Below are 23,340 nucleotides of genomic sequence, written 5' to 3'. Positions count from 1 at the left end.
TGGAGAGTTTACATGCTGCTTGGTCTCAATGGAGAGTTTACATGCTGCTTGGTCTCAATGAAGAGTCCACATGCTGCTTGGTCTCAATGAAGAGTTTACATGCTGCTTGGTCTCAATGAAGAGTCCACATGCTGCTTGGTCTCAATGAAGAGTTTACATGCTGCTTGGTCTCAATGGAGGGTTTACATGCTGCTTGGTCTCAATGGAGAGTCAACATGCTGCTTGGTCTCAATGGAGAGTTTACATGCTGCTTGGTCTCAATGAAGAGTTTACATGCTGCTTGGTCTCAATGGAGGGTTTACATGCTGCTTGGTCTCAATGGAGAGTCAACATGCTGCTTGGTCTCAATGGAGAGTTTACATGCTGCTTGGTCTCAATGGAGAGTTTACATGCTGCTTGGTCTCAATGGATAATCCACATGCTGCTTGGTCTCAATGTAGAGTTTACATGCTGCTTGGTCTAGAGATATTTCAATGGAGTGTTTACATGCTGCTTGGTCTAGAGCAGTGGTTCCCAAACTTTTTACACCAAGTACCACCTGAGAAAGTAGTTGGCTCTCCAAGTACCACCATATGACGACATTAAAATACAGTTTATTCAGCTATGCACAGTTCACGCAGGAGGCAAATTTATACCAACCTGCAGCCTATGTGCAACCTGCAGCAGCTGCACTTGTGCTGGGTTGACTGCTGTCTTCATCTCCTTGTGCTTCATCGTTGCTGCTCTCCTCTACTACAGCTCTTTATTCCCTCCCGTTTTGATGCACTTTAGCATCCCTCCTCGTCTTTGTTCACCACTTGTGTAACCATGCGGGGCGGGCAGGTAATTGTGCATGCACAACAGGTATAGTGTCCGTCAGAAACAAATATTTGTTTCTAAATCTCAAGACAACAAAATAAACCTCAATTTCAATGATGACAAGTTTATTTTCATTCGTAGTATTATTTTGATAGATAAACATGTTTTACAATTGATTTTAAAGTTGGGTTTATTTCATAATTTAAACATTGGGATTCCAGGGATCAAGTACCACCAGCAGGGGGGGCGCAAGTACCACCTACCTTGAGAAACACTGCCAATAATATTAATAATTATTATTATTATTCCACTTTCACATGTTTGAAAACTACTACTAATGACCACCATGGATTTTGCACAAAAACTATAAAACATTTTTTTTTTTTTTTCAGAGCCTTCCAAGTACCACCAGCAGGGGGCGCAAGTACCACCTACGGTACGCATACCGTAGGTTGGGCACCACTGGTCTAGAGATATTTCAATGGAGAGTTTACATGCTGCTTGGTCTAGAGATATTTCAATGGAGTGTTTACATGCTGCTTGGTCTAGAGATATTTCAATGGAGAGTTTACATGCTGCTTGGTCTAGAGATATTTCAATGGAGAGTTTACATGCTGCTTGGTCTCAATCATAGACTGTAAATAGAATGGACAGGATATGAGTTCTCTAGAAGTGAGGCCAAAGCATCTTAGATCACTGCCCTTGTGGCGGCTCCCAGTATAGGTCATAAGTCCCACCTCCGCCATGTTAGTGGATGGGAAATTAGCCAAACTAAAGAATCACAGTAGACAGATCAGATAATTTTTTTCAAAATGTGGTTTCTATCATTTTAGAGAGTTCTTATTATGACTATAATTTTACGTAAGAGTCACACAAGTACGGTAGACACTGGAGGTTTTATTTGGGGTAAAGCATGGGGAGTTTTCTTCTCATAGCTGTTGGAAGGATATACAGAAGAGACCAGGCAGCCTCGCTAACGCTAGTTAGAGCCCCAGACCCGCGCTGGGCTGCCCAGTAAACGCTACGTAGCCTACATGAAGCGTCAGTTAGATTTAATCTGTTATCTGTTATTTTGGGGGGCACGGTGGCGCAGTGGTAGCGCTGTCGCCTCACAGCTAGAAGGTCCTGGGTTCGATCCCCACCTGTGAAGCACATGAGCGCATTAAGGAGTGCGTGCCCGTCTGCATGTCCTCAAATGCCCACCGCCCGGGTGGGGCCCTTCTGTGTGGAGTTTGCATGTTCTCTCCATGCCCCCTGGGGGTTTCCTTCATATAGGAACCCCTCACCAAAACATGCAATATCCAGGTCGCTGAAGTGGTGCCTCCTCTGGTCGTTCGGGGCTCCTGTTCGGAGGGAGGGGAACTCGTTGGAATAGCGTGATCCTCCCACATGCTATGTCCTAACAGTGAAGCTTCCCCTGTCAGGCGAAAAGAAGTGGCTAGCTACTGCCCATGTCTCAGAGGAAGCATGGAGTCAGTTTCGGCTCTCCCCAGATCGGCAGAGGGTGGAGCAGCAAACAGGATAAATAAATTAAAAAAATTAGCACTAATGGGGGATAAAAATGGGATAAGAAAATTGTTAAACGAACATTTGTTCCAAAAGGAATTAAATCATAACGTTAATCAAAATGCCACGGAAACATTAGCTAATCAACACAGAGCTGCAAAGATCAGTTCATCTGATAATTTCCCCCATATGATGATGTTACGTTGCCGAGCTCGAGCAGCCCAGAGTCTGGCTGCTAGGAGCTGAGATGACAGACTGATCCCGGTTCCTCAATTCTCTAACAAGGAAAATCAGATTTCCATACAGGCGTCTTTTTTTTTTTTTTTTTTCATATTTTACATTTTTATAGAACACAAACAAGACAAAACAGACAAACAGGCTCAGACACAGGAGAAAGAAAGAAAAAACAAAACAAAACAAAACAATATAATCAACATTACAAAGTGGTGCCGCCAACCACCTAAGGTGCTTATGTTCTTGTAAATGATATACTTGGGATTTCACTCAAGGGGGTCTATGAGAAGCCAGCCGGGCGAGTCACCCGTCACCCCTAGCCTCGTTGAGGTAGACCAAAAACGGGTCCCAGATAGTCACAAACTTTCTAAGTGCATTGGTTCTCAGGAACCTAAGTCTCTCTCTCCATGCGTATAACAGAGGTCATGTCCGTCAACCACAATTGGAAAGAGGGTGGAGAGGGAGATTTCCATTCCTTCAGAATTTGTTTTTTGGCAACAGTTGTCCCCAGTGTCAGAGATTGTTGCACAGCTGTAGGAAAGTTCAGAGAAGACTCTGAGCAGCCGAAGATGGCGAGTTCTGCCTCCGGCTGAAGGGCCACCCCATAGGCCTTAGAGTACCAGTCAAATATTCTGGCCCAGAATCCCGTCAGTGAAGGGCAGAACCAGAAGGCATGAGACAGTGTGCCCTCCGATACTTGACATCTTTGACACAGTGGTGAGATAGTAGGATAAATCTTGTGTAATTTCTGCTTAGAGTAGTGGAGACGGTGAGCGACTTTAAATTGAATCAGCTGATGTCTGCTATTAACTGAGCAGAGTTGTACAACCGACAGGCTCCTTTCCCATATAATGTCAGATAATTCAGTACCAAGTTCTTTCTGCCATGCCTCTCTAATCATCTCAGTAGAGGCCATGGTGCAGTCATCATCAAATAGACATACAAATCTAGAGATGAGGTGCCTGGAGTGAGGAGGGCTCAGCAAAACATCAAAAAGAGCATGTTCATTTGGGAGCGCTTCAAAGGCCTGAATCTTGGATCGAACATAGTTTCTGATTTGTAGGAATACAGGCGTCATTTTGATAAACTGACCTCATAGTGGGAATCCGCATGGTCACTTTTGGCGAGTCAAAGATTATTAGAACTTAAAGTGCCATATTTACAGAGCTAGAGCATTGCCACAAGCCAGTGACGCCGGAACAAGTTTGCAATTAGGGGGAAATTTTTATTTTTTTTGTTGAATTTTTTTTTCCATTTTTTTTTCCATTTTTTCAAATCTTTTTTGGCAAGAGAAATTGACGTTTTTTTGAACGTCTGGATGATTTTTAGCCATATTTAGAGGAATATCTAATTTTAAATTAACATTAGGATTATACTGTAGTGATGTCATTATTCAGTATTTTCTCCTTTTCTCACTCACTTGGTGACCTGCTCTCCCTTTAGGTCATTTTACAATTACACTACAACAGACAGCAACACAGGCAGAAACACTGAACTTATTATTATTATTATTATTATTATTATTATTATCACTTCGAAACACAGTGCAAAACTTGTCATCTCAACACAAAAATAAAATAACAATAACCGTATATACGATTATAGCAGCAGCCAATGACAGTGAGTGCAGTACAGAGTCCAGGTCTGTCTGTCTCAGGTGTAATAATCCCACAATGATCACGGTTTTAACAAGCATCACAGGCTGTGTAAACACTGTAAAGTGGGCTCTAAGCGTCAGGGGCAGTTGCCCCCTCAGATTAAAAAAAAAAAAAAAAAATTTTTTTAGGGGGACCAAATTTTAAGGGGGACAAAATGTCCCCATGTCCCCCTTGTTCCGGCGCCAGTGCCACAAGCCAAGCCATCGTAGCCTTGATGCATCGGTAATCAGTAACTACAGACCAATATCTAATCTCCCCTTTATAGCCAAAATAATTGAAAAGGTTGTTTACCTACAACTCAATAGATTCCTAACCTCAAATGATCTCCTAGATAAACTCCAATCAGGCTTTCGCCCCCATCACAGCACTGAAACCGCACTTACTAAAGTCATAAATGACATCAGAATGAACACAGACTCAGGCAAAAACTCGATTCTAGTGCTACTGGATCTTAGCGCTGCATTTGACACTGTTGACCACTCAATTTTATTGGACAGACTGGAAAACTGGGTTGGGCTATCGGGTACGGTCCTCCAGTGGTTCAAGTCCTATCTTCAAGACAGGAAGTACTTCGTCTCCATTGGCAATTACACATCTGACCTAACTAGGATGACATGTGGGGTGCCTCAAGGATCCATTATGGGGCCCGTTCTCTTCAACCTTTATATGCTCCCTCTAGGCCTAATTATGCAAAAAAACAAAGTAGCCTATCATAACTATGCAGACGACACTCAGTTGTATATAACTCTTTCCTCAGCTGACTATGCCCCCATAGAATCATTGTGCCAGTGCATTGATCAAATAAATAACTGGATGTGAAAGGAATTTCCTACAGCTAAACAAAGACAAAACTGAGGTGATCGTGTTTGGCCCCAAAGAACAAAGGCTTAAAATCACTGCATGCCTTGAGTCTCGATCGCTGAAGCCTAAGGATCAAGTCAAAAATTATTATATAAAGTTATTATTGATTCTGATCTCAACTTTAACTCCCACATTAAGTCAATTAGAAAATCTGCTTTTTATCATCTTAAAAATATAGCAAGAATTAGGGGATACATGTCCAGACAGGATCTAGAAAAACTAATTCACGCCTTCATTTATAGTAGGTTAGACTACTGCAATAGCCTTTTTTCTGGTCTCTCCAAAAAAGAACTTAGGCAACTTCAACTCATTCAGAATGCTGCTGCTAGAGTTCTAACGAAGACTAAGAAAGCTGATCATATCACTCCAGTTCTTAAGTCCTTACACTGGTTGCCAGTGTGTCAGAGAATAGATTTTAAAATACTGTTATTAGTCTATAAATCACTTAATGGCCTACGCCCAAAATACATAGCTGAATTGCTCCCATGCTACGAACCGTCTAGAACTCTTAGGTCAACAGGGTCCAGCTTATTAACTGTCCCTAGGATCAAATCAAATCACGGGAAGGCTGCATTTACCCACTATGCTTCTGCTAGCTGGAACAAATTGCCTGAAGACCTCAGATCTGCCCCAACCTTACTTACTTTTAAAAATAGACTAAAGACTTTTATGTTTACCGTCGCTTTTAACTGCTGACAGCTACTATGCAAACCCAATGAGTCCTCTATAAGTTTTAGCTCTTTCTGCAACTGCCGTGCCTGTTGCTTATTGCACTTTTTATACTCTTTTTTTTTTTTTCTTAAGTTTTGTTGTGATGCTTTTAAATGTCCATTTTATTTCTTTTTTTCGTTTATTAACCTGTGAGCTTAATGAAGTTGCTTAATGCACTTTTTATACTCTTTTTTTTTTAAGTTTTGTTGTGATGCTTTTAAATGTCCGTTTTACTCTCTTCTTTTCTTTTCTTTTCCTGTCAACCATTTTATGTGAAGCACTTTGAATTGCCTCTGTGTATGAAATGTGCTATACAAATAAACTTGACTTGACTTGACTTGACTGTATATAAATACACGATGCAGTACGCAAAGCTAGAACCAGCAGCTATGTAAAAAGTTCAGAGGGGTGGGGACCTGGCTCCCACTAGGTTCCAACCCAACGGAGCTACTGTGCAAAATCCTGTTCCTAAATCTCGAGAGCATACAAGGAGGAGGTGGAGACACGTTCTCCATATTTAATATACTGTATCTCAATGGTCTCAATGGAGAATTTCCACTGCTTGGTCTAAAGATCTTTCAATGGAGAGTTTACATGCTGCTTGGGCTAGAGGTTTTTCAATAGAGAGTTTACATGCTGCTTGGTCTAAAAAAAGCGTACTCGCGCCCTCTTCCAGGTTCGGCATGGGATTTCAGCCCCCACCATTGAAAAATCCTTGTAAAAAATGTATTTTCTTGGTCAAACCAAGCGATTCAGCTATATTCAGAATCAGGAGAGAACATTTCAAGGGCAAAAAAAGAAAGAAAAGGCAGATTTCCCCCCAAACGCAACACCCCCATCCCCCTTCCTGTGTGATTTAGCAGCTATTTGACTCTAAATGGGAGGATCATTTACAAAATGAACATCATGATGCATTGAAGACTTGAAACTAGAGATTGAGAACATCAACTTGTTTGTGTTTACTGAGGTCATAAAGCAAGTGAGAAGTAGGCTCATTTTCCCATTGACTTCCATATGACTGCAGGACATTATAACCAATGCAGGTTTAAGGCACTTGTGCACTGGCTTCACTTTTCGGCCAGGGATGTAGCCCCTTTTTTGAAAATGGAAAATGTGTGTGTGTGCCTGTGTGTGTTTGGGGGGGGGGTGTAGAGCCTACCAGAGACGAGGTAGAGTCCTGCCTTGTTCCAGTTGGGAGCCAGTCTGCTGGTCAGAGAGTACGACACACAACTCTGAAGGATCACTGGCAACACACACTGAGGGGCACCCAGCTACAGTACACACACACACACACACACACACACACACACACACACACACACACACACACACACACACACACACAAGAAAAGTTCACAGACTTTTAACACAGACTTTATATAAATATTGAATTATTGTGCTTTGTGGAGGGCTTAGGTGCTGTGTCGCTGGTTAGGGGTGGGTGCTGTGTCGGTTAGGGTGCTGTGTCGCTGGTTGGGGGTGGGTGGGGGGGGTTAGGGTGCTGTGTCGCTGGTTGGGGGGGTTAGGGTGCTGTGTCGCTGGTTGGGGGGGTTAGGGTGCTGTGTCGCTGGTTGGGGGTGGGTGGGGGGGGTTAGGGTGCTGTGTCGCTGGTTGGGGGGGTTAGGGTGCTGTGTCGCTGGTTGGGGGGGTTAGGGTGCTGTGTCGCTGGTTGGGGGGGTTAGGGTGCTGTGTCACTGGTTGGGGGGGTTAGGGTGCTGTGTCACTGGTTGGGGGGGTTAGGGTGCTGTGTCACTGGTTGGGGGGGTTAGGGTGCTGTGTCGCTGGTTGGGGGGGTTAGGGTGCTGTGTCGCTGGTTGGGGGGGTTAGGGTGCTGTGTCGCTGGTTGGGGGGGTTAGGGTGCTGTGTCGCTGGTTGGGGGGGTTAGGGTGCTGTGTCGCTGGTTGGGGGTGGGTGGGGGGGGTTAAGGTGCTGTGTCGCTGGTTGGGGGGGTGGGGGGTTAGTGTAGAAAATGTTACGTTTTGGAATTTGAACCAATCTGGGAACCCAGAGTTTATCAGTCTGACTAATATGACTTTGAGACAGACGGCCGATATTTCTGTGTTTCCCCTGTAGAGCGGACGTCCCGCCCCCTCCGTCATTATTTACAGTCTGACGTCGTCTCATATCCAGCGATTTATTATTATTACCCCAAATGTCGTCTGGACCTACAATCGATCAGTTCCAACTCTATTCTTAAACCGTCCCTTAAACCTTTTGCTAAATATATAATTAGAGATTTTCCTTTTTCTCTTTTTTGTGCTGCTAATTTCTACTTCTACTTCAAAGAACTTAAAACACATGGAATATCTTAAAAATTACAAAAATACACTGGAGGGGGGCTTTAAAGACGAATGGGTGGCTCACACTACAGGATTTTCGGGCCGATTTATGCCCGATCCACCCTTCCCGAGAATCGGAGGAGAAATCTGGCCTGGCAGCTTGCCAAGCTTGGTCGGGCCCGACGTTCGGCACCGATTATCTTGTAGTGTGAGCTGTTTGCAGATCCAATCTTAACCCTCCCGATCTGCTCTCAGCCTCATCGGGGCCGTCCCGATCATATCAAACATGTTTGATATTTAGGACTGAAAATCTGCGCGAATACATCATTCTGCTGCTGCGCGAGACTCCCGTCATTATCGTTAATTGACGCGGCTCATTTGATGCGCTGCACTGCAGGCATCAGAGAGGCTACCAAATACCAACAGCACAGAACCATGAGGATTTGGGGGAAAATGTCACTAATTTATATCACAATGAATGACCAATGAATAAAAAGTTGTTATATCGTAGTTTTGAGCCCCTGCCAGTCAGAGGCTGTAATCTCCTACCTGTCTATCGAGCAGTGTGGGGAAAAAAGGCATTGCTGCTGCGGGAAGCAATCCAGTCTATCCAAACTTTTGCCGATCTCATCATGGCATGCAGCAGGGGAATATATTTTGGTAGCCCATGTGTTTGTGTTCTCACTTGTACAGACAATAGACTCGCCTTGTTTACACGCATGCTAACTACTGTGAGATTAATTTGTTTGGCGAGACGGCCAGAAAATGAGGAAAAGAAAGAGAGAGGTGAGGTGGGGGCGGAGCGCTTTGGTCACTGCTGGAACCCCAAAAACGAAACAGGTTCGGAGTATGGCCGGGCATCAAGGTGATTATCCTGCCGATAATCTTAATAATATCTTGTAGTGCGTGGTGCGCCACATTTACAAATCTTGTAGTGTGTGCATGTTTGAGATTCTAGGGAAGATAATCTGGGAAGATTCTCCTGTAGTGCGTGTCACAGCCAGATTTCAAAATCGGCTAGGATTGTCAGAATCCTGTAGTCTGAGCCCATCTTTACTGTAATTACGGTAGACGTTTCGTTCATACTGTACATGTTTCGGGAGCTTGTAACAGTCACAAATGCCTAGATCAGTGGTGCCCAATTTGGGGTCCGCGGGCTCTTTTTTTTTTGGCCCGCCACGGATTTGGGGGTGGAGGGAATTTTTTTTTTTTTTTTTTTTTTTTGCAGGCCAGGCCACTGGGCAGTTGCCCGACGTGCCCGATTATGCAGTCCGTGCCTGAATGGAGATGTCAGGACTCTTCTATCTACAATTAACGTTAATTTTGTGCAGCTGGTATTCTCTCTCCCCGACTCTATCACACGGGTGTGAGGCTTTGCTATCTGAGGATTGATTGCTCCTGATTGGTTGGCTGAATCACCTGGTTGGGGGGTGAGCTCTGATATTTGATCCCTCCTGTCACTGGCTTTACACCAGCTCAGCAAGATGGAGAGATCATCATCACGGCAGTGGCACACTGATAAAAGAAAGTTTAGGACGGAGTGGCAAGACGAGTATTTTTTTACCGAAGTAAATTCAACAGCGGTTTGTCTCATTTGCAGACAGAGAGTGGCTGTTTTGAAAGAGTACAATATACGTCGCCACTACGAAACTGATTTTCAAAGTACCTTGAGGATTTTTCAAGTTGTGAATTAAGTCAAATTTCTCTCTTGATTACAAAGGTGGAAAATACAACTGTTTTTAACTGGGTGTTTACTGATTAAATGTTTAAGCTCCACACAAATGCAGATGTTTTTTTAAATATATATAACCAATTGCAAATTATTACAATTACCAAACAGATAAAAAGTAGATTATTATATTGAAATGTTATTTTAGATTTAGAATGTTATAAAATAAAATAAAAATTTTCTATAAAACACAATACATTTTAATGTACCGTAATTCCACGTTTATTTTTGGCCCTCAGCCCTCCACCCAGATTGAGTTTTGGCCCTTCATGGGAAATAATTTGGGCACCCCTGGCCTAGATCTTCTGTTTTGGGAACATTATTTGGTTGCAATAACATGTTGGTACACTGTGTGGCGCTCCTTGTTTTTGTATTGGCTTTACGGCAACAACTTATTTTACGTTACTCTTCTTCTCCAGTCTGCCTCCATGCAAGACGCAAGTCAGACTCTTCTCTGTGACAACTTGGTGTGTGCGAACTACTCTGTATCGAGCATCTACTGTACATGTGTGTAGAAACATAGCGCCGTAGAGACCAGGCATTATCTGGTCTAGAACCAGCAGTGAATAAACAGTCTGTGTGAAATCCCACAACTGCCGTGGCTTTGAGTGAGTCTGTCATGTTAGCTGGCTATCCAGGAGGCTAACAGAAGCTACACAACACCACCAAACTTGTAACAAGCTGCTACAGATGACAGCCTGTGTCTACCGCGGACCCCCCTCACCTGTGTCTTGCGCTCTCATTGGCTGCAGCTGGTTGAATGACTTCCGACACAACAAATATCAAGCAGGCTAGATATCTGTTGGAGCTCTGTGACTGATCGGTGAGTGCTCAGGGGAGTCGCCGAGCTCCAAAACCGATCGCAGAGGGCGCGGAGCACCTAGTCAGAACTAGGCATAAGCCTTATAATGGTCTGGAAAACCCTGTATACCCATGTATCTATCTGCTTATCATCAGTCCATAATAATAAACTTTAATAAACTTTATTTATATAGCACTTTTCAAAACACAGTTACAAAGTGCTTTACAATAAAAGCAGACACCGTTTTAAAATGCACGATGAATAAAACAAAGATTACAATTAAAATTAAAAATTAAAAATTAAAAGCCCAGAAAGAAAAACAAGCCCTAAAAACGACACAGCAATGGAACTCTTAAACGCCCAAATAAAACACAGTAACAACAGTAGCTAAAAAGACGCTAAAAATCCCTCAAATCCCTGGAAGGCAGATTTAAAAAGGTGGGTTTTTAACTCATTCTCTGCCAAAGACGTACCCGGACGTACTTTTAACAATGGCGTTCTGTGCCAAAGACGTACTCGGACGTACTTTCATGTTTTGGCTGTTTACATTACATCAGACACTTTCCCAGCCTGTGACATTGTTTCAGGTCAAACTGATAAAAGGAACCCGCTAGTTTAGTATTTATGGGTGGAGCCTGTGGTCGAAACAGAGTCCAACCCAGTCGTTCTCGGATGGCGACGATGGCGAGGAAGACGCCGGCGTTTTTGTTGTTGCTCCACGACGGAGCGCCAGGGCGAGAAGGCTCCCCTTCACAGCGTTCTGATCCGTCTGACACAGATGAATCGGAGGAGGAGAAATGGGTGCCACTTGGAGAGAGCGATGACGATGGTAAAAAGTAGCCTATTTTTTGTATCGCGTTTGAGATGAAATGATCACACACACAACATTTGAGTATAATTGTCACGCATTGTTTATAACTTATGCCGCCGGCATGACTCGCTTCACGTTTCCTCTTGCCAGCTCTCCCTCTCAAGGGAGAGCTCTGTCACACTCAAGGGAGGGGGAATCACATGGATACGTCAAACGCGTCAAACCGCGTCACACACCCGTCCCCAGCAACCAAGGCGAAACATGTGTCACATAAACATTTCAAAGTTTACAGCACTAACGTAGCTATTGTGTGATCTTCTGTGATAACGTTAGTTATGAGAGGTAACGTGACAGCAGGTAACGTTACAGCACTCATTATTCCTGTGTGTGTGTGTGTGTGTGTGTGTGTGTGTGTGTGAGAGAGAGAGAGTGTGTGAGTGTGACCACATAAGGGTTCGTTCCATTTGTTTATGCTTTTATCAAGCTAAGCTAAAAATCCACATGGCAACTGTAAAAGTAAATTATTTATTTGATTTTGTGCACATATTTATCATACTTTGATAAATACTGCGGCCAAGCCTCATCTGTCAAGAAACCCCAGGGGCCAGACTCTCTCTCTCTCTCTCTCTGTAGCCGCTCACTGGGCGGGATGGACCGACACAGCTCCCTCAAATACATTCTCTTATTTTTTATTTATTTATTTGGGAAAACAAATACTGTATAATGTGTCTGATGTGTCACTGAGGCAAAAATAAAAGGCTCAAAAGAGAGTTCTGCTTGAAACGGTGTCCTTCACTAAAAACCTCTTTTTCTCCTATTTCTGTTGCAAGGAGGGCATTTTTAGTGAAAACAAGCTAACTTCCACTGCTTGTAACTAAACAAGGAAACATGGTAGAGTTTCAGTTTTTTACAAGGGGTAAGAAGAGAGTCTCTGCTTTATTGTGAGATATGTTGTGTAATTTTATTCCTAGCACAGAATATTCTGTGGGTCCTGGAAGATCAGGAAATATGCTCAAAATCCTGGCACTGGGAGCACACAGACCGAAATGACCCTGGCAGAGAATGAGTTAAGAAGATTTGTGTTAAAAGAAGGGTTTCCAGGGTCAAAATTTAAATATATCTGGGTATCATCAGCATAAAAATGGAAGCTGATGTTATGTCTGCGGATAATGAGACCAAGAGGGAGCATATAGATGCCGAAGAAAATTGGACCCATGCAGGGGTCCATCTCACCTGCAGGTGGCGTCGCTGTGCATAAGCCTGGATGATGCCATTCTTGTAAAACGGGATCTGAAAGAAAACAGTGAGGCACAAAATATGAAAACATACAGAGTCAACGGCCATCCAACTGCCAAGAAAATGTTAAATGTTGGCAATATCTTCTTAAATTCTGCCATTTCCATTAAGGTTTTCTGATCATTTGGATCAAATCACTTGGATGGAAACCCAGGTCATACTGTATGATGTGCAAGTACAGGGAACTTCTATAATCCAATGCAGGGATTCCTAAAGCGTGGCACGAGCTGCCTCTAGGGGGTGCGGGAGAGGAGAAATGTAATGGCGGTTGGTATTTTATTTTTCCAACCATCCATCCAACGACCGTCGCATCCGACCAGTCGTCTGTATTCAGCAACCAATGTTCCACACCGTCAGCCTAACAGACATCGGCTCCCGCAAACGCATGCAGGACTTGTCCCGCATTATAAATGCAATATCTGCGGGAATTGCTGAAAATATGCGCGAGAAATTCCCAATTTCTAACTTTAACTCGAAACGTAAATCCTAAATCAACCCCCATGCATGTGGATGTGTGTGTGTGTGTGTCTTACAGCCATGACCACTGTAATCTGGGTGAAGGAGTCCAGAGCCGGAGAGGCCAGGATGTCTGAGTACAGCAGAACCAGCTCTCTGGAGGGAGGAACACACACACACACACACACACACACACACACACACACACGGTTAGTCATGGGAGTCATCGGGACTCCCCAGGGGGTCGTGAGATTATTTTGGGGGGTCGCGGGATGATTGTGCCATGATGATTAAATCTCCCATACCAACGCTTTAATGCAGGGTTTCCAAAACTATGGGTCGGGACCCAATTGTGGTAGCAGACCCGTGCGGGGTGGGTCACCAACTGAGACACAAAGGTTATTTTTTGGGACCCAAGATGAAAACCTTTAGGAACCACTGTTTTAATGTATCATAAAGATATTTATACCATGGTCTGGGTGAATACTCGATTCTGATTGGCTGCAAGGTGTCCATTATTTTGTGATAATGTACAGTGATAATGTACACCTAGCTAAATGGTCTGTTCACCGTTCATATCAATGCGCCATAGTTTCAACAGTGGTATCAAGAGAGCTGTTTGAGCTCTATACCCCCGTTAAGGGTTAATATGACACTTTTGTTACTTGAGAAAAAAAATTAGTCAAAGTAACTATTTAAATCACCCCTGTGTGCTCAGTTTATAAAAAATAACTCTTATTTACAATTTTGATTTTCGTTTCGGACATTCCCTCTCCTGAGAGAAGCCGGCTCTGTTCTGGTCAGCTGACAGAAGCCGGGCTCTCAGCTGTCAACTGTCAAACCCTCTGTTTACAACTTGCAGCAAGCAGCAGCCAGGCGCTCTGGAAGAGCGTGCGCTGCCTCTTATCACTGATACAAATCAAGTCAAAGAGGAAAAAGACGAGATCAACAAAAAGAAAACAACGAAATGGGGAGTTAACAGCAACAAACTGAGAGACATCCTTGTACAAAACATACCTGGACTCCAACATACTGAAAGCAGATAGTTTTCACTCTGCCTCGCGCCATTTACATCTTATAAGACCCGCAGACTAGGGATGTTCATCAATTATCGAAAATCGATAATTGATCCTGTGGCATTTGGATTGATTTTTTAATTATTAAAAAAAAAAAAAAAAAAAAAAAAAATTGGACTAGGTTTGGGTGGAATTCGTTCCTCCTCGCCCCACTCCATTGCACAGCCGACTAACGTGAGGTGGAGCTTCATATAGTCTCTAGTTTTCTGGCTGGGCACGGGCCTTTGTGCCAACAAAACTGTTTTAAACATGGGAAATTCACACCGGCATGCGCCGAGGACAGCAGTGTTGGAGAGGAGACACATTGAAATAAAGAGTTCATTGAGGAGAACACGTTGTCTTTCGTATTTTCTGGCATAGGCATTCATTTTGTAAAAAAAAAATTTGAAAAATTGAAATATTGAAAATTTTCGAAGTATTAACTCATTCTCTGCCAGGGTCATTTCGGTCTGTGTGCTCCCAGTGCCAGGATTTTGAGCATATTTCCTGATCTTCCAGGACCCACAGAATATTCTGTGCTAGGAATAAAATTACACAACATATCTCACAATAAAGCAGAGACTCTCTTCTTACCCCTTGTAAAAAACTGAAACTCGACCATGTTTCCTTGTTTAGTTACAAGCAGTGGAAGTTAGCTTGTTTTCACTGAAAATGCCCTCCTTTGTAACAGAAATAGGAGAAAAATAGGTTTTTAGTGAACGACACCGTTTCAAGCAGAACTCTCTTTTGAGCCTTTTATTTTTTGCCTCAGTGACACATCAGACATATACAGTATTTGTTTTCCCCAAAAAATAAAAATAAAAATAAAAAAAAGTTTTTACTGACTTTTACTTCCTGGAACTTATTTACCAGATAGTCCAAGACTGGACGGACCAAATGAACCCTTATGCTCTCTCTCTCTCTCTCTCTCTCTCTCGCTCTCTCTCTCGCTCTCTCTCTCTCTCTCTCTCTCTCGCTCTCGCTCTCGCTCTCTCTCTCTCTCTCTCTCTCTCTCTCTCTCGAGTCTCACACACACGCACACAGGAATCACAGGCAGCTGCTCAATGGCCGCAAATGCTGCTCAATGCACAAATGGCCGCTCATGATCGTCACTCACTAACGGACTCTGTTTACTGCTAAATGGGTGACTATACTATAAATACTAAACGTAATTTAGCGCTTCCTTTCATCAGTTTGACTTGAAACAATGTCACAGGCTGGGAAAGGGTCTGATCTAATGTAAACAAGCAAAACATGAAAGTACGTCCGAGTACGTCCTTGGCACAGAACGCCATTGTAAAAAGTACGTCCGAGTACGTCTTTGGCAGAGAATGAGTTAATATGATCGATAATCGATAATTGATTGTTAATTTTCACCGATTATCGATTTTGGAAAATTTTCAAAATGAACATCCCTACCGCAGACGTTAACGCAATTCCCTGGAATGCGAGTTTAAACGACCCAGTTACATGGCGTTGCATTCTTAGACATTGCCGTTTTATTTTGTATGTTGTTACATAGGCTACGATTGGCGAAATTATTAGTTAGCTTGATTCTAGAATTGTGCCAGGTGTAGAAACTAAGCAGCCATTTTATCCAATGATAGCCTAATCTCGAGGGGACTATTTTGTCTCGCCGGTTCTCAACTCATATTCAAGGATATGAAAACTAGATTTTGATTGCAAAATGCATGAAAATATAAATGAATGGTCTTGTTTTGTTTCTTTGGCAAGTGACCATGGTATAAGCGGGTTAATGCACTTCGAGGTGTCCATTATCACTTTTTAAGGGACTTCGCGGAGGCAAACCATCCTCGGCTTCGCCTCGGACGGTTCACGCCTCCACATCGTCCCTTAAAAAGTGATAATGGATACCTCGTCGTGCATTAACCCTTACATAAACGATTTCAGTGAGTGAGTGACATCAGTGAGTGAATGGGTGCGCAGTGTCATTGGGTTTGGTTGCGGCGTGAGGGGGGGGGGGGGGCGAACGCCAGCCTAAGTTTTTTGGGGGTCGTGGCTCAAAAAGGTTGAGAACCACTGGATTAGAGGACTGAGACTCTCGTGCCCTTATTTGGTGCCACCAGAGGTTAAAAGGTCATCGTTCTCTGATGATGATTATTTTCTTACTCGATGAATCTGCCGATTATGTTCTCGATTAATCGATTAGTTGTTTGGTCTATAAAATGTCCGAAAACGGTGAAAAAAATGTTTCCCAAAGCCCAAGATGACGTCCTCAAATGTCTTTTTTTGCCACAACCCAAAGATATTCAGTTTACCGTCATAGAAAATATTCACATTTAGGAAGCTAGAATTTTGACTTTTTTTATTTATTTTGCAAACCAATTAATCATTTATCAAAATAGTTGGTGGTGATTACCGGTAGTATAATTAATAGTTGACAAGGCTTGTTTAATTAATCAATTACTTGAAGTAATAGATCAGTGGTTGCAGCTCACCGGCAGGTCTTGATCTGTTTGCTCCTGCTGTCGTCCTCCTCCTCGTGCAGAGACAGAGAGACACAGCACAGCCTCCTCAGCTCCGGAAGACCCAGGAAGAACAGAGACTGCTGCTGCCCCCCACTCATCCTGACGCACGCACGCACGCACGCACGCACGCACGCACGCACACACACACACACACACACACACACACACACACACACACACACACACACACACACACACACACACACACACACACACACACACACACACAATTAGGGTTGGGCATCAAAATTCTGATTCCAAAGGAATCGAAAATGAATAATAAAAAATTATTTTGAGATTCTGTTTATTAATTCCTAAATAGATTTTGCATACAGAACTTGGAAAACGAGTTCCCACCCGAACATATTAAAGGTCCTATCCGTAGGTTCTAACTATTACTGAAAAGTACAAAAAAGGCACGCACATCCAGTGAGGGGTTAAAACCAGGTGCAGGACCGAAGTGCAAATAAGTAATAAAAATAGAGTCCGCACACTCGCAGCTGCTCCCAAATATTTATTTGACCACAAAAAAAGGTGACGTTTCGGGCAAAGCCCTTCCTCGAAACGTCACCTTTTTTTGTGGTCAAATAATATTTGGGAGCAGCTGCCAGTGTGCGGACTCTAACTATTACTGACACACCGGTGGCCATTAGAGTAACTGCAGGCAGCGTGTGAACCTGGTGACGCGAGGTTAGGCAACAGCAGACTGGTGGTTGCTTTGTAACGTTAACTCATTAAAGTCACTTGAAAACGGCAACCTGGAAAATTTATCGGTCTTGAGATGCCCAGGAAGGATTCTGGATGAATTATCGGACGTTACTGTGGCATGTTTGGTCGTGTACCTTCTAATGTCTGGTGTTGACCAAACTGAACAATCATACAATGTTCTATAAGCATAACACTATGCTGTGTGAATGGGTGAATGGGAATGGCGCATTTACTCATTGGTAATAGAAAACACTTTGTGAACATTTATGTTCCGGCCAAACTTACGGATAACTTACGGATAATAATTTTTCCAAACTTATTGCTGTAGTATAACCAGCAGGAGCCCATTGATGTGTGACATGGTTTTGGTGAGACTACATTGTATAAGAGTGAAGTTATTGAATGATTTCTCCAATAAAAATTCACCAAAATTATTCAAAATCATATTTTTCCAAACGTATTGCTGTAGTATAACCAGCAGGAGCCCATTGATGTGTGACATGGTTTTGGTGACACTACACAGTATAAGAGTGAAGTTATTGAATGATTTCTCCAATACAAATTCACCAAAATTATTCAAAATCATATTTTTCCAAAATTATTGCTGTAGTATAACCAGCAGGAGCCCATTGATGTGTGACATGGTTTTGGTGAGACTACATTGTATAAGAGTGAAGTTATTGAATGATTTCTCCAATAGAAATTCACCAAAATTATTAAAAATCATATTTTTTCAAACTTATTGGTGTAGTATAACCAGCTGGAGGCTATTGATGTGTGACATGATTTTGGTGACACTACACAGTATGAGAGTGAAGTTATTGAATGATTTCTCCAATACAAATTCACAAAAATTATTAAAAATCATATTTTTCCAAACTTATTGCTGTAGTATAACCAGCAGGAGCCCATTGATGTGTGACATGGTTTTGGTGAGACTATATTGTACAACAGTGAATTTATTGAATATTGTTGTAATCTGTGTTGCACTTTGTGGACGGTCCCTAAGCACTCGCCTCACCACCCGCAGCAACCAATGTTATTTGTCCAGCTCGGAGGATCGCTCATTTAGGTGAAAATGAGGTTGTAGCTCGTTGTCTACCTTACTTAGATGGGAAAGAGGCCTTGTGTGTGCAGTACAAACGCTTCGTGTATGAGCTATTGATCCGGGAAGTGCGAATCTGTCAATATATTTCCAACTTTACCGAACTCTCTCAACCTACTCTATAGTATTAGGCCTGTGTCACAAACAATAATCAACAATTCATCGACTTTATCATAAGATATTAAGGACATGACCTCAATATTTTTTCTGAATTCAATAGTTTCCCATTGTGTTTACATAAGAAAAAACGATGCTGAAGACATGTTTGCTGTAGCCTGGTAAACCATGCTTTTGCAGGCTAGTTTTGCGGTCATTTCTTGTCGCGCTGCTTCTGTCCTCTCGTCTGCTCTCTCACGCACGCGCACACACACGTTCTGGGTTTAAACTTTACACCCATGTTTGACCAAACCAATAATTTCTCACTCACCTCTTTTGAGTTCCTTGATACTGTCAGTTTAGTTAGCTAATGCTAGGTATCCGTGGTCCTGTCCAACTTACTGGGTCACAACAAATAGCATACCATCTATTGGCGTTGACTCGGTGTAGTTATATTGTGAGGGGAAATCTAACTAAAGTGAGAGGAGGAAAGAATGATCTTTCACTCTGCTTCTATTTACGTAACATCATTTGTCAATTGTAAAATGTGGTCGTTTGTCAATTGTGGTCGATTGTAAAATGGGATCTTTGGTTAAAAGATGTCGTATTTATTATTGGACCAAATCACATCACAGCCTGAAGGGTTTGTTAATGGCGAGTATGAGATAAGCAACTTTTATCAGGCGTGTATACTGGCCGCTATAGGGTTGGGCCAATGAGTGATGCATTTCTCAATAGACAATCTTTGGGTTAGAGTCTTGACAGTTCTTCCCGTTCCCGCCAGACACTATGCTGCCTTCCAGACAACTGGGACCTTCAGATTTTCTGGCCTCCTATTAGGAAAAGTGCGCTGGAACGGCACTCAAAGTGGGAGCTCCGACTTGAAAACTGGGAGAAAAAAATCTACCCCCACTAGGCTGGGAACCAGTTGTCTGACGTCACACAACAATGGCCGCAACATGGAGTATGTAGTCCAAAGTATTAAGTGCCTTAATAAAATGTATAATAGAGTCTGTTACATTATGTGTCATTGCTGCTCCTCATTTTCATTTAAATATGTAAGGATGGTGCTCTACTCGTTGTTAAGCTGTCTTGCTACTTGCTAAACAAAAAAAAGTTTGTCGCGGTCCGCCATATTTCTTGGTTGCGTTTTGCCTTTGTGCTCTGGAATGCTTTGAAGGTGGGGGGTGGGACTTTTCCACTGGGAAACACCCACGTCCCAGGTGTCTGGAAGGCAGCATTAGTCCTCCATGGATCTTTTGTCTACAGCCACAGGTGACAGTTGCATTATCACAATAAATGTACCATGATCCAATTTCACAATTTTTCGAGCCAAGTTACGTAGCTTTTTAGAACAGAACTGGAAGTGTTGACCAGACTGATTCAGTGAACACACTTATCTCCGCCAACTCTCTCCTTGCGTGCCGTGAGAAAACAGTTTCCTTGAAAGCAGGGAGTGATGAACTTATGTGAACCCAGAGCCCTGTGAACCTTGTCCTTGCCGAGCCCATAGATGACTGACAGGCAGAATCACCAATCAAAGAGTCTGAGAGTAATAGGTAAATAACACGACAGCCAATAGTAGCGCTGGAAACGCAACGACTGGAGGAGGTTTCGCCATCCGTGCCAGGCAGGAACTCGGGAGCTTCGTCAAGCCAGAACGGAGAGAGATTACCACAATCATGCTGGAGATTTAGCGTTTGCCCTTCAAAATAAAAGCGTGGTGGAACCTAATGGAACAACCTAATCGTATCAAAATGCTGGAATAATGGTCATTGTGATGTGAAGCTGGTAACTTACCCTCCTGTCCCTGTTTGTTATGTGTTGTATTTTATGATAGATTGCGTTGTTTAATGCTGGCTTACATTAAATTGCAGCCTTTTAATCACCAATTGACTTGAGAAATAAAGTTAAAGGGGGACTTACCCCCCAGGTTTCTGGCAAAACGGTATTCTACTTGATTTGAAAAATCTGAAGGCAAGATGGCCGCCTATAGTCCCTTGTACTCTGGCAGAATTCCTAGCCCATAAACTAACTAACTTGGCCAATAAGTTTGTAACATACAAAATAAAACAAACAGTAATGTCTTAATTTGCTGTAGATTAGAATGCAGAGGACATGTAACTGGGTCGTTAAACTCGCATTCCTGGAAGATTGTATTTACTGCAATGCTTCTAAAGTTAGCGTAAAGGTGTTTACAGACTCGTCCGTCAGAGCCTCGCCCCACCCTCCCCCATATGACGGCGGGTAGACGCCGTTATGCGGGGAGGGGACGCCGTCGGCTGACGGGGGCTCTCCAATATGACCCTCCAAAATGTAACTCAGCGGCGACGATACGTGCGTGACGTCAGCTGCACGAGAGTTGTGATTGGCCGTTGCCTTGGGCCGCATACGTATATCCGGTGACGCGCATACTGCGAGACGACGTTGTGATTGTGAAGAAGAGTCAGCAGACAGCATGGAGGAGACCAGAGAAAAATTAGCAGAGGAGGTTCGGAGCAACATTGCGTGCTCCACGTCAATTTCCTCATTATATTGTAAGATAATGTCCAGCGCTGCCAATAAACCAAGAGCATCCAACGCCACCGCCATGATTGAAAGTTCTGGGTAAACAGCGAGATTACGTCATAGTAGTGCGCCACGACCCGCCTAGTGCACCCGAAGCCACCTAGTGTGTCGGAGGTTTACTGCAACCAACTGACGTCCTAGCATGTAGGGCTCGCTGACGCCGCCAGACGGCCAGACGGCTCCAATTCGAGGCGGACGGACGAGTCTGTTGTGGCCTTAACTGGTGCGTGCCTCAGAGAGGCTGGTTGTCCCAGAGCCCACTCGCTTCGAGCCAGAACACACTCGATTTGGGGGCGGAACACGTCAGGATTAGCCAACGCCAATGCCAGTGCCCAAAACTGTCAAATCAAATCATCCACAGAGACGCTATGGCCCACCTCCCAACCCTTCTTTCAATTTTTTGTATGACAGGCAGTATTTTCAGTGTATCAGATAGAGAACATTATAAATATAGCCACGTAATACACAACTAACTAACGCTGGTGATCTGTATGGAAACAGTGTTACTCTAAATGGTTAAAGTCGAGCTGAACCTAAAAATGACTTTTCTTTTCTTTTAGTTCAAATACCTGGGTATGCAGTGCACCTATTTAATAATGTATGCAAACAAAATCACAACAATCTAATTTATTTAGTTTTTCACACTTTTTCACATCAAATGGTCATTTTTCAAGATTTCATTGATAACAGTAATGTAGTTTGCTGACGTCACCTAGTACTATCAAATTTCTACCCCATTTCAACCAATCATATCACAACATGCAGCTGTCAATCAAATCTTCATTTCTGGATAATTTTCTCTTCCAAATGAAGTAGAAAATGGCGCCTAGTGCCTGTCATCTGGCAGAATTCCTATCCCATAAACTAACTACTAACTTGGCCAATTGTTAGAAACATGAACAAAAAACAAAAACTATAATCTCTAAGAATGCAAAGAAATGTAACTGGCTCGTTAAAACGCGCATTCCAGGGATATCGTATTTACAGCAGCGATAATGGCGCGCGCATCCGAGAGCTTGGTTGTCAGGGGTCGCACTTCGGAGATTCCAGGCCGACGTGCTGCACTCTCCGCTCGGCAACACGAAGGCAGCTGGCTGGCTGCGGCTAGTTGAGCTCCACTCCTCCCGTCAAAAGGCTCTTCCCGAGGGGAGCGCCACAACACACTGAATCCCACTCGATTTGGAGGCGGAACACGCCAGGATTGGCCAAAGCCAAATCCAGTCCCCAGAATTGTCAAATAAAATCATCGACATGATACTATGACCCGCCTCTCAACCTGTCATCTTAGACAAACTATGTTTTCAGTCTGAAACGGACTCATTATGCACATGACGAACAGGTTCAGTTCGACTTTAAAAGTTAGCTATATCAATCTGGTAATTTAGTGGCGTTTTACTGCCATGTAACATAACTAACTAGCCGCTAACATTAGCCACAGTAAGTAGCAATTGCGCTAAAAACGGGTCCATTGGAGTGAATGGAGATGTTGCAACTCTCCTGGCGTGAACTACAGTATCACATGCGGGGGAAAAAAACATTTTTCACATGAGTGGGAAAGGCGGGAGTTGGCCGTGACGTAGGATGCAATCAGCCATTTTAGAGGGCCAAAAAAAAAAAGATTTCAACCCATAGAGGGCACTTTTCCTGGTGAAAATGATGCATGTTGTACAATATGTAACAGTTTGGTCTCAAATGTGAAAATTTTGACCAGAATCCTTCACACACCACCCCAAAAGCCATAGGCTATATATTGGTTAAAAGCTGGAAAAAAAGTGTTTTGGGGGTTAGTTACACTTTAAGGGAATATAATCATGAAATGATTACTGTGTGCCGTATAGCTTACCTAATAAGCTACCTTAAAAAACATAACAGTAAACGTAGAAGTGGGCTATCTATTCATTAGGCTACTTTATTGTTGCATAAAAATGCACTTTTTAAATTTATTTATTTATTTATTTGTTTATTTGGACGGGACAGTGCAAAATTAATGAACACAGAAACCACAGAACAGATAGTAAAACCTGGAACATAGTAAAAGTGTAAAAATTGCCGGATTTAGCACGAGGCTAATTTCCATCCGTTGTCCCCATAAAACATAAAACACAAAAAACATAGAGCGTAAAACGTAGAACATAATAAAAACATACATAGAACATAGGTAGCAGCAGTACACTCTAA

At 43.0% G+C, this 23,340-nt stretch overlaps 1 protein-coding gene across 1 annotated transcript in view; it reads right to left on the bottom strand.

Moving 5' to 3' along the window:
* cUnh18orf63 (chromosome Un C18orf63 homolog) overlaps positions 1–16,783 on the bottom strand; it is a gene marked incomplete at both ends in the record, with an annotated part of 44,545 nt that extends 27,762 nt beyond the window's left edge. The window contains 4 exons of the mRNA XM_083631847.1: positions 6,928–7,039; positions 12,623–12,679; positions 13,219–13,297; positions 16,656–16,783. Of these exons, the coding sequence (XP_083487973.1) occupies positions 6,928–7,039; positions 12,623–12,679; positions 13,219–13,297; positions 16,656–16,783 (376 nt within the window). The remainder of the gene's footprint in view (positions 1–6,927; positions 7,040–12,622; positions 12,680–13,218; positions 13,298–16,655) is intronic.
* Between the last annotated feature and the right edge of the window lie 6,557 nt (positions 16,784–23,340).

The sequence above is a fragment of the Poromitra crassiceps genome, assembly GCF_964638095.1.
Source record: "Poromitra crassiceps genome assembly, chromosome: 2".
Lineage (NCBI taxonomy): Eukaryota > Metazoa > Chordata > Actinopteri > Beryciformes > Melamphaidae > Poromitra > Poromitra crassiceps.
Note: the sequence above shows the minus strand (reverse complement) of the source record. Positions and strands in the feature narration are given on the sequence as shown.